The sequence below is a fragment of the Eptatretus burgeri genome, chromosome 15 (assembly GCF_056783735.1).
Source record: "Eptatretus burgeri isolate ZD-2024b chromosome 15, Ebu_testis_v1, whole genome shotgun sequence".
Classification (NCBI taxonomy): Eukaryota; Metazoa; Chordata; class Myxini; order Myxiniformes; family Myxinidae; genus Eptatretus; species Eptatretus burgeri.
The window spans coordinates 20,473,897-20,490,429 of NC_140975.1; the positions used below are offsets into that span (position 1 = coordinate 20,473,897).

Consider the following 16,533-nt stretch of genomic DNA (forward strand, 5'->3'; position numbering starts at 1 on the left):
AGTGAGACCCAGAGATTGCGGGAGAGAGAGTGAGACCCAGAGATTGCGGGAGAGAGAGTGAGACCCAGAGATTGCGGGAGAGAGAGTGAGACCCAGAGATTGCCTGAGAGAGAGTGAGACCCAGAGATTGCGGGAGAGAGAGTGAGACCCAGAGATTGCGGGAGAGAGAGCGAGACCCAGAGATTGCAGGAGAGAGAGCGAGACCCAGAGATTGCGGGAGAGAGAGCGAGACCCAGAGATTGCGGGAGAGAGAGCGAGACCCAGAGATTGCGGGAGAGAGAGAGAGAGCGAGACCCAGAGATTGCGGGAGAGAGAGAGCGAGACCCAGAGATTGCGGGAGAGAGAGAGAGCGAGACCCAGAGATTGCGGGAGAGAGAGAGAGCGAGACCCAGAGATTGCGGGAGAGAGAGAGAGCGAGACCCAGAGATTGCGGGAGAGAGAGTGAGACCCAGAGATTGTGGGAGAGAGAGAGAGCGAGACCCAGAGATTGCGGGAGAGAGAGTGAGAGAGTGAGACCCAGAGATTGCGGGAGAGAGAGTGAGACCCAGAGATTGCGAGAGAGAGTGAGACCCAGAGATTGCAGGAGAGAGAGTGAGACCCTGAGATTGCGGGAGAGAGGGAGACCCAGAGATTGCGGGAGAGAGAGAGTGACACCCAGAGATTGCGGGAGAGAGAGAGTGAGACCCAGAGATTGCGGGAGAGAGACAGACAAACAGACAGACACCCAGAGACCCAAAGATTCTGAGAGAGAGAGAGAGAGAGATAGAGAGATAGAGAGAGAGAGAGAGAGAGAGAGAGAGAGAGAGAGAGAGAGAGAGAGAGAGAGAGAGAGAGATACAGAGAGAGAGAGAGAGATACAGAGAGAGAGAGAGAGAGAGAGAGAGAGAGAGAGAGAGAGAGAGAGAGAGAGAGAGAGATATAGAGAGAGAGAGAGAGAGAGAGAGAGAGATAGAGATAGAGAGAGAGAGAGAGAGATAGAGATAGAGATAGAGATAGAGATAGAGATAGAGATAGAGATAGAGATAGAGATAGAGATAGAGATAGAGATAGAGATAGAGATAGAGATAGAGATAGAGATAGAGATAGAGATAGAGATAGAGAGAGATAGAGATCATGTGTAAAAACAAAGAGCATATTTTGTGTCGTTGTTGGAATTTTTCCATGCTCTTGAAATTGAGCATGTGGGTGAGACAGCAGAAAAAACAAACAAGTGTTGAGTTATAATTATTTTATTTGACTGCATAGCTGGATTTCTGCTATTTGATCAAGAAAATGCATTGAAAGAAAATCAAAGCAAAGTAAAATTACTTGTTATTGCTTTATCCTACATGCAGGATTTGTCATGGACGTGTGCTAGCTTTCCAAGTACACCATACCACCAGTTACAGGAGGGGCATTATTCATTCTCCTCTCCTACTGTTGCTCATCATGATGCCGGTACGGTACGTAAAGTGGTCTAAAAGGCGTTAGGATTTGATAATGTATTGTGGAATATTCTCCCGCTTTGTGTTTCTGTTGGAATATTCAAAAACGTATCAGTGGATATTTTCCCCTCAAAAGTAGACATTTAATGCACTAGTGATACCCGCTCCCTTTGGGAGCTAATCGAGTGTCAATACCCCCTCCCTTTGACAGGGGTCAGTGGTTAAATCACTTGCCCTATTTACAGGTGGAAATCGCAAGTCGTCTCCCCAACTTTGCGAAGGGAGGGGGTGGGTGAGACAAGGGTATTTATCTCTACCCCATGACTTGATCCTAGGTACCACAAAAGTGGACACCAAGTTTTTTTTTTGAAGATCAACCAAGCCGTTTTCAATCCTATTAGGTTCAGACATATCCTACATTCACAGAATTGTCAAATTTTATTGTGATATGCCAATATAGTAGATATTCCTCCTGCACAACCATGCCCACCCCCATGTTCTGTATCTGCCTTTTCTCTTTCTTCCCCTTATTCCTGTCTCCTCTTAAACCTATTTACCTTACTCTCCCACCCTCTTCTCTCCAATCATTCTTTTCTGAAATGTTTTATCCATTTTGCTTCCCTACCTAACCAGAGGGCTGGCATGATGGCCGAGAGGTATGCACACTCACCTCAAAGTTATATAGCCTGGGTTTGAATCCTGGCCCTGCTATAAACTGCCATCCTGTTGTTTCACACGCAGGGTGATTCATCAATGTGTGTGCCGTCCCTCGAATGGATGTTAAACTGGGTGTCCCATCTGCCAGTGTTAGTTATTTATTCATATGCAGCCTTTGGCTGCTTGGCTGAATCTTTTTTCTGGGGGCGCGGCTGTGATGCTGATGCAGTGCCCCCTGTTACCAATAAGCGGGTACTCATTTAGCCGACCTCAGAAGGATGACATGCTGAGTCAACCCACCTGGTGTCAATTCAACAGATCGACAGGGGCTCAAACTCAAGGCCCTAAGATCTTAAGCCAGCCTCCTTATCTGTTAAGCCAACACCAGGCTGGTATTAGTTGGTGGATGTTAAACATCCCATGGTGTCCTTCACGAGGAGTAGGTGTGTTATCGCCGGCATCTTGAACAAGTTGCAAATTCTTGCCCGAACTACTGCTGGGAAGGCAATGTCAAACCACCCAGTCCTGTGTAATCCTTGCCAAGGAACTGCTTCGACAGTACCGACGCTCTGTAACAGAATATGGTGTACCAGAATCAGAATTATAACCTCACGAGTGCACACAATATAATGACCCCCAAGTTGACATGTGGTGTAACATAGGGTTGGTTTGTTTGGTGTTCTTTTCTTAACCGATGGCTTATGATGCTCAGTGCTCAAGTTTGAATCCTGTTTACTGTAGTATGTGAATTTTCCCATCATCTACTCATGTCCTTGGAATTTGTGTAAAAGTACACTGATATCTACTGATGTCTTTATTCTGCAAGTGATTTATGTCCAAGCTCCATTATGAGCTTTCGATCAATGTTACAATGTGAAAAGTCCAAGGCTTTGTGGCCTATGACCATCATGTGTGGATGTGCTTGGTGCATGTGATTTAGTTCTGGTTTTTCAAGCTATTTTCTGGGTAACATTTTTTTGATTTTGATGAGAAAGACATTTTGAGTGTGCATTGGTATTACTTCCTGCTTTGCATTGTCTGAACCTTAAACCTCAGGTCATTGTGGTGTCATATTGGCATTTACTAAAGTGAAGTGTCTGTGGGAATATGCCTATCTCTTCTCCCTTTTCTGGCAATTATTCATTGACCTTGTTAATTGGCATGGCTTCCTCCCCTGAAGCTAATTTTTGGAGCATCTATAAGTGGGTGTAAGTGGATGGGACAGCTGGCTTAACGTCTTCTCCAAATGATTGCATGTTTCAAGGTGCAGTACTTCCTGTTGATGCTATTCCAAACAGAATGTCAAACCCAGGACCTTGAGCAGCTTAATTGCAACACTGTAACCCGTGTGGCCACTTGCATTGTTAATACTGTGTTCTGATCCAGCCACAAGGATGGACTGGACAATTTAAGTCGCTCTCTTCCCCGCCTGAAACCTGCCATCCTTTTTTGTCCCTCGTTACCTGCATCAGCATACAATGTAATCGTGATGATTATTATAATTTGAGGTACGACTAAAACTTCTGTCAAGAAATGCTTTACTTTTATTTTTCTTTTAAATAACAGAGGATGTTCTCGTGTCGTTTTTGAAACAGTGGTGTATTTGTACATTCGCTTGGCCAATTACATGTGCTTTTATTTGAAAAAAAAGGGTCTATTTTTACCTCCGCCACCGAGGGTGGATAGAGGTTACGTTTTCACCACTGTCTGTCTGTCTGTCTGTGAGTAGGATATCTCAAAAATATATGGACGGATTCGGAATTAACTAGGTGGATGAGTTGGTTAGATGGCAAGAACAAGTCAATTTAAATTTTGATTCAGGTCCGGATGCAGATTCGGACTATCAGTAGGCGACAAATCATAAACGGTTCAGCCTGGTGGAGGTTATGCGCTCTACCAAGTGCCATTATAGTTTCCATACTTATGTTGTCCGAAAGGCACAGACAGGCAGGGTCGTTTCCGTCAAAAAGGAAACATTTTGCAATTGTTAATTGATATTGTTGTCAGCTCTCAAGACTTGTAATGCTTATGTAATATGCTTTTACAGGCCAATCGCAGCATCGGGTTTTGTTTGCACTTTGCTGAGCTCTATATGTATTGGTATCTGGGGGGCTGTAGGAAGTAATTTCACTGAGTTTTTTTTAAATTTGGTAAACAAGGCGTCAGCTCGCGGACGAGTAAGACGGCAAAAGATAGAAGTTCCTGATGTCTCTCCCCCTTCTTAATCTGAAGATTAGTGCAAAAAGGGAATGGAAGGATTTGACGGGCATATGGTCATATTGCAACGGATGACAGGCATGGGGTTCATAACCATCATTTCATAACCTATCCGTTGTACCTGCTGCAATAGTAGGCTAACTCATTTTTGTGAATTATTCAGGAAATAGCTTCAAAGTTTTTAAATTCTGTACTGTGGTCTGCAGGAGAAAAATCACTGGAATCACATGCCAAAGAGACATGAAAAGGTGGATAGTTGTGCTATGTGACTAGGTAGGGCACTATTTCAGCAGAAAGATAAAGCTTTTGGGATTTCGTCTCAGCAGATAAATTGTGATTTTTGAGGTAGACCACCCTTGCATTGAGGGGTGCTCATTTAATTATGTCTGTCTGTCTCTCTCTCTCTCTCTCTCTCTCTCTCTCTCTCTCTCTCTCTCTCTCTCTCTCTCTCTCTCTCTCTCTCTCTCTCTCTCTCTCTCTCTCTCTCTCTTCTCTCTCTCTCTCTCTCACTGCCTCTCTCTCTCCTCTCTCTCACACACACCTTTCTTACTCTCTCTCTCTCTCACCTCTTACACACACACACACACACACACACACACACGACGCAACCCAAGACTAGCTAGCTATCGTGTGCAACCTGTGGATGCTGGTTGCATCATTTTCTGGGGATGCGGCTGTGCCGCTGATGCAGTGCCCTCTATTACCAGTACACTGGTATTCATTTCACTGACCTCGGAAGGAGAACGAGCTGATCCAACCCCACCTGGAGTTAATTCAATGGTTACGGGCTCAAACTCAGGACCATAAGATCTTAAGCCAGCCACCTCAACCGTTAAGCCAACATTAGGCTTTCGCAACGCAAGACTGTTACATGAGACAAACACAGCCACTGAGCTTGGGAGAAGTGCCGTCACTTCCCGGGTTACTCTGGGTACCAGCGACTACACAATGGCGCTGCTTTTCTCAACGCACTTAGGCCTCAGTTATTTTATAACTTGGTTTACGGATCCGCCGACGGTATATTTGCTGAAATGAAATATAAATATAAAATACATTTTTAGCCTTTTATATTTATACATTTTCCGCCGAAGGTGCAAAAGTTTCAAAACCCGAAATGTAAACGTCGGCATTTATTTTCAAACTATAATTTCTTGTGTGCACACCAAAATGCCGAGTCACCTTTAACCAAACTGCGCAGTAAAGCTGTGCAGTCGTCTTTGGTTATGGCATCTGAGCAGTGGCCTGCGTGGTTCAGATTGACTGTTGTTTCTGGGGCAAAAGTGATTGTTGGTTGTTTTTTTTTTTCTTTTTTTTCTATACCTTGTTGAGGCTCGTGTGAGAGCTAACACACAACGCACATCTTGGGGGACATGAGACAAGAGAGGAGGGAGTGGGAAGGACAAAACAGTGGGGGAACAGAGACATTAGGAGATCTGTGGAAGGGAGGGGGATGGGGTGGGGAACATGGGGTACACAAGATGGACATTACAGGGACTTTCAGGAAGGAAAGCAGGAAATTTGAAGGAGGTGGGTTTGGGGTGGATTAGCGGGGATAGAAAAGATCGTGGTTTTGGATGGGGGAAGATAAGAGGTGGTGGTGAACAGCTGTTTTGAAGGCCTGGAGGGAAGAATGGAATTTAAGAGAGTGTGGGAGTTTATTCCAAAGGCGGGAAAAAAGAGGAATGAAAGAGTGAAGGTGAGCAGTGATTCGTGATTTTGGTAGTTTTACCAGAAGGGGGTTGTTGGCGGACCTTGAGCTCCCTGCGGAAATGTAGTGGGGACAAATCGCAGAGAGAGCTGGGGTGGGGAGGCTGTAGAGGAGACAGTAGAAGACAGAAAGACCACCGTACAACCTGCGGTGAATGAGTGAGAGGCCCAAAGACTCAGCCTCATTGCGGGAGATCCCATTGATCCGAAATGCCTTGGTTTCTACAGCGTGAAGCTGAGAAAGGTGGGAGGCAGGAGCACCAGCCCGGGGTGGAAAGCAGTACTCCATCAGGCTGCGTACAAAAGCTTTGTAAGTGGTCAGGAGCTCAGGTGGGCCGAGGAAGGACTTTGCACGACGGAGGATTCCCAGTCGGCGACTGGCTTTGGAGGTGAGGTTTGAAATGTGGCTTTCCCAGGAAAGGTCATGGCAGATAGTGAGATAGTGATTGTTGAGAAAGTGGATGGGGGGATTTTCTAAACGGTCCTTTCGAAGAGACATAGTGAGTGTGACATTTGTCCGGATTGAAAGACATGTTCCACGTGTTGGACCAGTTTGTGATTTTATCCAGATCTGCAGTGAGCAAAGAAGCTGCTACTTGCCGGTCTGAGGGATGACTGATGGTATGGCAGAATGTGGAGTCATCAGCAAACAGATATAGAGGATTTTCCAGAGAGTCCGAGAGATCATTGATGAAAACCAGAAAAAGAACAGGGCCCAGAACGCTACCTTGAGGAACTCCAGCCTGGACAGGAAGAGGGGATGAAAGAACTCCATTTAGGGCCACACGGTGACTGCGACAGGAGAGGAAGTCTGCGAGCCATGAGTTGTTAAGAAGTATGTCAGCGGTATAAATTCGAGTGACTGTATTGGTGATTTAATCATGCAACATCTTGACGCCGAATATTCTGGCCAAACTATTACATCAATTCAGTGCAGCAGCAGGGATGATTCGTACGCTACTTTCGATCGTGCCGATTTTGTTTCCATCGAAAGTTGTACACTGCTGTTCGTATTGAAAGATTTCGGTGCCAAGTACGTCAGTTTCCCTACAAGATGCTGATATTCAGCCTTCAACGGACCAGAAGTCAGCCTTTGTGCTCATGGGGATGGGGAGACGATAGGATCAGATGCCCACTGAAAACTAATCTGGTTATGGCTCTGATTGACCGTTTTGAGCGTGTTGACTCCGAGTAGACACCTTTTTTAAATCATATCCAGCACTAAGTGCTGGTGTGAACGCACACATCTACGACTTGGACAGTAATTTTCTCAGCATTGTTTCCATTTGTTTGATGATCCAACAGGTTTCTATGAGAAAAACATGCCAGACTATATTGTAAAAACAAGTTTTAATCCTTCTTTATTTTTTTCACATCAGATGATACAGTGAACAATGGCATTCTGCATTTGAATGGTTTTCCATCTTCAATGTTTTCTTAGATCCTCCTGGTCCGGGATTTATATTTATCCCCCCCCCACCTACCCTTGTCTTTTCCATGGAACATCCGAAAAAAAAATCATAAAAAGATATAATTTCTAAAAATTAAAATTATATTTATATTTCTATTTCGACCTACCGACCATACATTTTAGCTGAAGAACTGCGTAAACCAAGTTATAAAATAACTAAGGCCTTTGCGGGGCATTTCTTCAGGAGTAATTTCCTTCTCCCCATGGATGACAATCTTATCATGTGCATTATGTAGTAATTGGGTGTAGCCACTACTACTACTACTACTACTACTACTACTACTACTACTACTACTACTTGTAATGACCCCAATTATTCCCACCTTTTTATTGGGCTTGGCCAGGGAACATTTTTTGGCCCGTCAGCCATCATGCATGAACTATCTGGCCAGGCCGAATGTTGAACTGAAGCTGATATGGGCAGGAATTTGTAATTTGTTAAGAGTGTCTGCGATAACTTGCCTACTCTTCGTGAAAGACTGTTTGATACTTGCCATCCACCAAGGACCAGTACTGGCAGACAGGTTCTCCGGTTTAATGCCCTCCCAAGACGGCGCACAATTTTGCCTTTCCCTGCATGGAAAACACTGAGGTGATAGGTTATAGCTGGGTGGGGATTTGAACCTGGGCTGGACACTAGCTCATCAGTGAGTACTTATACCTCTATAGGCTATTCTGCCTTCCAAGCATTGTGCATGGGGTAACCAGATTAAAACTAGAAGGGCACTCAATGGAGCGCATACCTCCGCCACGTTATCCCTGACCACGAGAACATATCGGTCCCAATACATTTTTGAACGAGAAGAGCACTGAGTAGAGTGCATACCTCCGCCACGCAATGCCTGATCCACAAGAACATATCGGGCCCAATACATTTTTGAACAATAAAAAGAGCAATCAGAGATTGCAGACCCTCGCTCGGACTTCTTTTGAGTGGAGCATTTTTTAAAAATAGGTTTTAGGGTAATATGGCTGCCAACCATGTGACCAATGATATTATATGTGTGAAGCTTTTGTTCCTCATGGACAAGTGGTCATACGTCTAAAGTTTCGCCTCGATTTGTTCAGTCACATCGGAGAAGAAGATTTTTGAAGGTTTTTTGTTGTTGTTGTTAAACAGCATGGCTGCCGAATCACGTGACCGATGACATAATGAATTTTTTTTTCTGTGGACCATTTTATCCCGAGATGACCCTCAAAATTTTTCATACTGATCAGATGTGGTGTTCTACATATGCAATTATGACATCATAACGAGGGCACCTATGACCTCATTAAAAAATCAAACTAATTCCCCATAAGGAGTACTTGCTGTGTGCCAAGTTTCAATTTTTTTCCTTGGTGCAGTTTCGGAGATGCAGATGTCCAAAGTTTTTCAGTTTTCCCAACATGGCTGCCACACCACGTGAGATATGACATCATAATTATCATCAAAACATTCCACATGTGTCGTTGCACCAATGGTGAAAATTTTGTCTCAATCCGACAAGCAGTTGTGGAGAAAAACACGAAAGTTCTGTGCGGACAAACAAACAAGCAGTCATAGACTGGTACTTACGAAATCATCAACTTGACCTCTGACCTTGTCTAATAAAAGCTGTCTCGAGAGAAGGTAGCGAGGGAACCAGAAGTTTCTACGATGATTCTGTACCAGACCATCAAAAATTGAATGTTTTGGATGTTTGACCTCACTGTGACCTTGACCTTTGACCGATTTTGACCAAAATCTAATCAGCACGAGCCATTACCCTCCTAAATCACGTGGTGTAAATTGACATTGGTAGCTTCTTCCGTTCTCGAGTTATCTGTACCAAACCATCAAAAATCGAATATTTGACCTCACTGTGACCTTGACCTTTGACCGATTTTGACCAAAATCTAATCAGCATGAACCATCGCCCTCCTGAATCACGTGGTGTAATTTGACATTGGTAGCTTCTTCCGTTCTCGAGTTATCGTGCCTACCAACAAACAAACAAACAAGCAGTCATAGACTGGTACTTACGAAATCGTCAACTTGACCTCTGACCTTGTCGAATAAAAGCTGTCTCCAGAGAAGGTAGCGACGCAAACCAGAAGTTTCTACGATGATTCTGTTCCAAACCATCAAAAATCGAATGTTTGACCTCACTGTGACCTTGACCGTTGACAGATTTTGACAAAAATCTAATCTGCACTAGCCATCACCCTCCTGAATCACGTGGTGTAATTTGACATTGGTAGCTTCTTCCGTTCTCGAGTTATCTGTACCATACCATCAAAATTGAATGTTTTGGATGTTTGACCTCACTGTGACCTTGACCTTTGACCGATTTTCACCAAAATCTAATCTGCACTCGCCATCACCCTCCTGAATCACGTGGTGTAATTTGACATTGGAAGCTTCTTCCGTTCTCGAGTTATCATTTTTTGGATGTTTGACCTCACTGTGACCTTGACCTTTGACCGATTAGGACCAAAATCTAATCAGCACTAGCCATCAGCCTCCTGAATCACGTGGTGCAATTTGACATTGGTAGCTTCTTCCGTTCCCGAGTTATCTGTACCAAACCACCAAAAATCGAATATTTGACCTCACCGTGACCTTGACCTTTGACCGATTTTGTCCAAAATCTAATCAGCACTAGCCATCACCCTCCTGAATCACGTGGTGTAATTTGACATTGGTAGCTTCTTCCGTTCTCGAGTTATTGTGCCTACAAACAAACAATCACACAAAAACTAGAGGGGGAGCACTCAGTAGAGTGCAAAACCTCCGCCGCCAATACTGCTAGGTCACTCAAGTGAACCTGATATCCTATTTATTCAATTTGACGTCAACAGTGTTCACAGTTATAGTTTGCAACTTTCCCTTTTACTTTTAACTTTTACATACTCAATTCATTCGTCATAACTAGATTCCTTGAGATAGAAATTGATTTTACGTGGGTATATCCACCTTAAGTTCCAAAATCAGCCTGCAATTATAATTTTGGCATGTTTTTTTGTTGGAAATCACTTATAACATGTAGAAATGCAAAAAAAATTCGAAATTTTGTTGATAAAAATTTGCAAAATATTTTTTCTCTAACAATTTTTTTTTTGGGGGGGGGGGGGTTAGAAATCACTTAAAACATGTAGAAATGCAAAACAAAAAAAATTTAAAATATATTTTCAAATTGGCCGCCATAGCGACCATATTGGATTTTGGACCAAGTCCAAAATCTAATGGCATGATCCTTGGACCAGACCTAACTCCCCCACCAAGTTTCGTCGAAATCCGTCAAGGAGTTTTTCCATAATACTGTTCACTCACTCACTCACTCACTCACTCACAAACAAGCCGGTAGGCGGACATGGGTAGTCGCCTACCCAATAGAACCTGACGCGATGGGCCCGTTCGATGGGGAATGACCTGAGGATTAAGCACAAAAAAAATTCATGATTCGAGCTTCAAGGGTTAATGCTGCAGATTGTTTTTTCGTTAAAATACCCCCACATTTCGAGGTTTTCGGCCGTTGCTAGGCAACGGAGGGGTCCATAGCAACGGTTCTTTCTCACACATAACTAGGACATACCATGAACCTACCATACCAGTTTCATGTATATCTGACTCATAGTCTCTGAGATATAACGAACTTCGTTTTTTTATTGTTTTCGACCAGGGTTCATTCAAAGTCTATCTTCTCCGACAGTTTTCATAGGATTCGGCTGGAAATTTTTGACAATATGGCTGAATGTAATGCCCACAGTCGCTCGTGGCCCGATTTTTGATTTTCGAAAAAATAATTTTTTTTTGATTTTTCAAAAATTTCAAAGTCCCGTTACTAGGCAACGGTGGTCTCCATAGCAACGGTTCTTATTTGCACACAACTCGGTCATGGTATGAACCTATCCACCAAGTTTCATCAAAATCGCCATTGTATTAACGGAGCACTGGACCGAACAGACAGACATACAGACAAACATATCGACGGAAAAAGTGATAATAATGGTAGATCAAAAAAAAAAATTTTTTTTTTCGACTTTATTGACTACCCAACAGAAAGGGGTGAAAACAGTAACCTCCATCCATCTTCGATGGCGGAGGTTAACAAACAGAAAGGGGTGAAAACAGTAACCTCCATCCATCTTCGATGGCGGAGGTTAACAAACAGAAAGGGGTGAAAATAGTAACCTTCGATCTTCGATGGCAGAGGTTAACAAACACACAAACAGATGACGGAAGTCATCAATATACTTACGAAATCTTTAGATTTCATAAGTAACAATCAAACAGACAGACAAACAGATTGAAAGGGGTGAAAACATCCTCCACCTTCAATGGTGGAGGTAAATATTTACCTTGCCATCCTCATTGTACAAAGAAAAACGTTACCATTGTAAATGGTAAATCCATTTCACTTCACATAATGTGGCCTCATGGGAAAGATAGTTATAAATGAGAAGTTTTGGTACGATAGTTGAAGTTAATGTTTTGCAATTTTCATTTATTATTTGAAGAGCTCAGAGGTAGCAAATACCTTTTTGAGATGTGAAGTTTGGGTTTAAATCCCTACCTGACTATATACTGTGACAGCAGTGCTTTGCATCATTGGCGTCCGGAAGATGGGAAATTAAGCTTGGAACCCATCATCGCATTGTCTTTCACAAATGGTTGACTATTGCATCTGACATCCTGGCCAAATTCCAAATTCCTGTCATAACCTACAAGGGAGTACTGCATCAAAAGCACTAGCGATGTCACCCACAGATGCTCTCAGAATGGGATCTATACTGTACATCAGCCAAATCTGTTGCTAACTAATCAAGCTGTATTCATTGTTCCATGAAAAGTTTCTCTCGTGAAGGTGGATTTTTTTCATTGATTCCAGTGACTATGTCAAAGAACCATGTTGCAGGGAAGATTGAAGAGAAGTGCAGGTGAGATAGATGAAAGAAAACTTGACAAGGCAGCAGGGCACAAGTCGACTCCAATCACAGCACTTGCTGCACGACCCGCCAGCAACAAGTGTCGCAAGCCACGTGAGCACATTGTCAGTTATTGGGTTCGATTCAGTTTTATTAATGAGCCTAATATGGTCACGAATGAATGATCAGCAGTCTGCTTTCCTGATGAGCCCATAACAAGGAAAAAATCCAGACCGACATCTCTGCTTTCATCTATTCGTGACCACAGGCTTTAATCTCAGTATGCAAAGGCTTGAGTGCCATACGGATGCCTCCTGGCTTGGAGGTGATGTGTTGGTACAATTTTCATCCATGACATCAGCATCGTGTTATAGTCAGTGTGCTTCTTTGGTTGAATTTAATATTCCTGGCTGCAAACCTCTCGACTGGTGATCAGCAGGGCAGAGACAATGTGCTCGTGTGGCAGGTGACACTTGTTGCTGGAAGGTTGCGCTGCAAGTGCTGTGATGGGACTCGATTTGTGCCCTGCTGCCTCGTCAAGTTCGGTGGTTCGATTCAGTCATATCTCTACCAATAAGTGTATGTATGTATGTATGTATGTATGTATGTATGTATGTATGTATGTCTCCATGTCTCCATGTCTCCATGTATGTCTCCATGTATGTCTCCATGTATGTCTCCATGTATGTCTCCTCCATAACTCCAAAGCCATGAAACCTGGCGTCCTGGAACTTTGCTTGCATTGCAAGGGAACTCCAAGTTAGTGCATGAGTGAAAATTGGGTGTTTGGGTTAAGTAAAGTACTCCTTTTGAAGATAATTAATGGAATTATTGAATTTTATCCTTTATCAAGTGCATTATCGGGCCACCTTGCTCAAAATGGTGTCTCAAGGCATTTCCTGGGTTAGCTCGCTTGGGTCTGAAGCCGCCATGTTATTTTGGCCTGCTCGACCATGTCTTGACTTGGAACAGGCCGCACGATTTCTGAACGATAAAATCCTTTTGGTTTTTTTCACTTTCCTCACTCATATAATTGAATGCCTGTTCATCATAGCTATGAATCGCTGGGTACATTGCAATGTATATATGTGTGTGTGTATATATATATATATATATATATATATATATATATATATATATATATATATATATATATATATATATATATATACATACATACATACATACATACATACATACATACATACATACATATACATATATATATATATATATATACATATATACATATATACACACATACACACATACACACAGTCATGCGCCGCATTACGACGTTTCGGTCAATGACGGACCGCATATACGACAGTGGTCCCATAATAATAAGATTATAAGCTGAAAAATTCTGATTTTTCCCATAAGATTATACGGTGGTCCCATAAGGTTATAAGCTGAAAGTTTAGATGCGCAAATACTTTCGGTGGAGCTGAAAAATTCCTATTGCCTGGTGATGTCGTAGCCGTCGTAGTGCTGCCAGTTGTATGAAAGTACAGCATAGCGCATACAATTATGTACAGGACATAATACTTGATAATGATCATAAACAACTATGTTGCTGGTTTATGTATTTACTATACTGCACTTTTTATCGTTATTTTAGAGTGTACTCTTTCTACTTGTATTAAAAAATTTTACTGTAAAATAGTGTGCCGTGTTACGCAGCAGCCTTATACATCTCGTGTTTACTGCGTCTCTTGATTGCATCATTTTTCCGTCTGCTTGATTTAATCTCGTGTTGTTTTGTTCATCATGGCTCCAAAGCGTTCATGATTTTTTTTTTTAATCACAAAGTTTATTAAGTAAAAAAAGTTACAGAAAGCTAAGGTTAATTTATTATTGAAGAAAGAATTATTTTTTTTATAAATTTAGTGTAGCCTCAGTGTACAGTGTTTATAAAATTTACAGTCGTGTACAGTAATGTCCTAGTCCTTCACATTCACTCACCACTCACTCACTGACTCACCCAGAGCAACTTCCAGTCCTGCAAGCTCCATTCATGGTAAGTGCCCTATACAGGTGTACCAAATACTTTTTTAAATCTTTTAAACTGTATTTCTACTGTACCTTTTCTATGTTTAGATACGCAAATACTTACCATTGTGTTACAATTGCTGACAGTATTCAGTACAGTAACATGCGAGGAGCAATATGCTATACCATATAGCCTAGGTGTGTCGTAGGCCATACCATCTCGGCTTGTGTAAGAACACTATGATGTTCGCACAATGACGAAATCGCTTAATGATGCATTTCTCAGAACGTATCCCCGTCGTTAAGCGACGTGTGTGTGTGTGTGTGTGTGTGTGTGTGTGTGTGTGTGTGTGTGTGTGTGTGTGTGTGTGTGTGTGTGTGTGTGTGTGTGTGTGTGTGTGTGTGTGTGTGTGTGTGTGTGTGTGTGTGTGTGTGTGTGTATATAGAATAGGCAAAGCCTAGAAGCGAATGTAGAATTCTTCTTACATTCACTTCTTAAATATATCAAATTAAAGTCTTTTTGCGATGAAAAAATAAATATTACCTCAACATTACCTTCACAACATCTACACCGCCAAGAACAGGATCTCATCTGAAAAAAAAAAAAATCCTCAACATTACCTTCACAACGACAACTACACCGCCTAGAATAGGATCTCATCTAAAAAAGTTAATATTACCTCAACATTACCTTCACAACAACTACACCGCCGAGAACAGGATCTCATCTAAAAAATAAATACAAGAAGTGAACGTAGAATTCTTCTTACATTCGCTTCTGACTTTACCTACAACTTGTTCACAACTGTATACGCAATTTCCAGTTACTTCGGCCTGGATTTGGAATCAGTGATCAAATAACGTAAATCACGATTAAAAATTATTTTTTGATGATGTGGGAGATATCTTTATTAAAATCAGTGGAGGAAATATACACCATGTCTGATATTATTTGGGTATTCCATGTCTCCAACGATGCCTTTATCTCCCGGCATGCATCATTCCCCATGACAAAAACCGGAAACAAAAAAAAAACCAGAAACAAAACAAAAACGGAAGCAAAAGGGTCATAGCCAACCACACGGATTCACAATTGGCAGGGTATTGTGTTGTTTTTGTTGTTTCCTATTCTCTCATGTGCACGCGTTAAGTCATATTTACAAGATAGAAATATAAAAACCCAATTGTGTTTATACACCGCACAGCGTTTAAAAACAACCGGAAGCAAAAGGTCATAGCTAACGACATGGATTCCAAATAGCCAGGGGTATTGTGTTGTTGTTGTTTCCTATTCTCTCACGTGCACGCGTTAAGTATGAAGCTCACTGCGTTCGCTATAACAAAGAACAAGAGGTCTACCTCTCGGGGTTTCTGCAATTCCCTTATTTTTATTTTCCTTATCAGTGCAAACTCACCTCCATTCTTCCAGCTTATCGGCAATACAAATCACAGATTACCTCTGAGCGAGTGACAGCATATACGTGATATCGTGATTGAGAGGTGCTTAAGGAATTTCTCAAAACGACTTCAGCTGTGGATTGGTGGAACTCTTCAGCAATGTGGGTTTATCTTGAGCAGTTTGACGGAAGGGGAAGCCATGAAGCAATCAGACCCGATCGCCTCAGCGCTATCCTGAGGTCAAGCAAACTAAACCTCTGCTTGCCAGCAAGAGTCTGTTGCCGCCACAGATGCTATCGCGCTTAATATACTTCACATTACCTGCTGCCATCTGCGGTGTGTATGCAAAGTACAGAAAACCTCTGCCTGCGGGATTGTGCAATTATCGATTTGTTTGTGGTTTTAATTAACTGTAGTTTCCAGCTGGTTAGCCATTTGATCTCTTGGTAGGATTCATCTTGTACACTGTGATGTTTTTGTTTTGTTTTTTGAAACTGAAGTGGAAAGTGAAATTATATTGGACAGCTCAAAGTTTCATTGATTGTTATTTTCCCCTCCATAAATTTAAAACACTCGGCCGTTTAGCTTGACCTCGACAGATGCACGACCACATGACATGGGAAATTATTTAAATTTATGTGTCAATTTGTAGAAAGTGTCATTTTTGATCTGATTAATTGGTCGAGCCATGTGAGATAAAAAAGGAAGGTGTTTCTATTGAACAAAGGGCATTATGAGAGCAGACAGAAGTGCAAGTCTGACTTTTCCCCGAGCTTT

At 42.2% G+C, this 16,533-nt stretch overlaps 1 protein-coding gene across 5 annotated transcripts in view; it reads left to right on the forward strand.

The window, feature by feature from the left end:
• Positions 1-16,533, forward strand: part of LOC147011695 (apoptosis-stimulating of p53 protein 1-like) — a 167,242-nt gene that overhangs the window by 2,753 nt on the left and 147,956 nt on the right. For 3 of the 5 annotated variants that reach the window (XM_085857271.1, XM_085857267.1, XM_085857268.1), the window contains exon 2: positions 1,335-1,437. Coding sequence is in view for 2 of the 5 variants with exons in the window: in XM_085857267.1 (XP_085713393.1) it covers positions 1,429-1,437 (9 nt within the window). In the remaining 3 variants the exon portion in view is untranslated. Of the gene's footprint in view, positions 1-1,334; positions 1,443-16,533 lie in introns of all 5 variants that reach the window. The other 2 variants (XM_085857269.1, XM_085857272.1) reach the window with 1 other exon arrangement.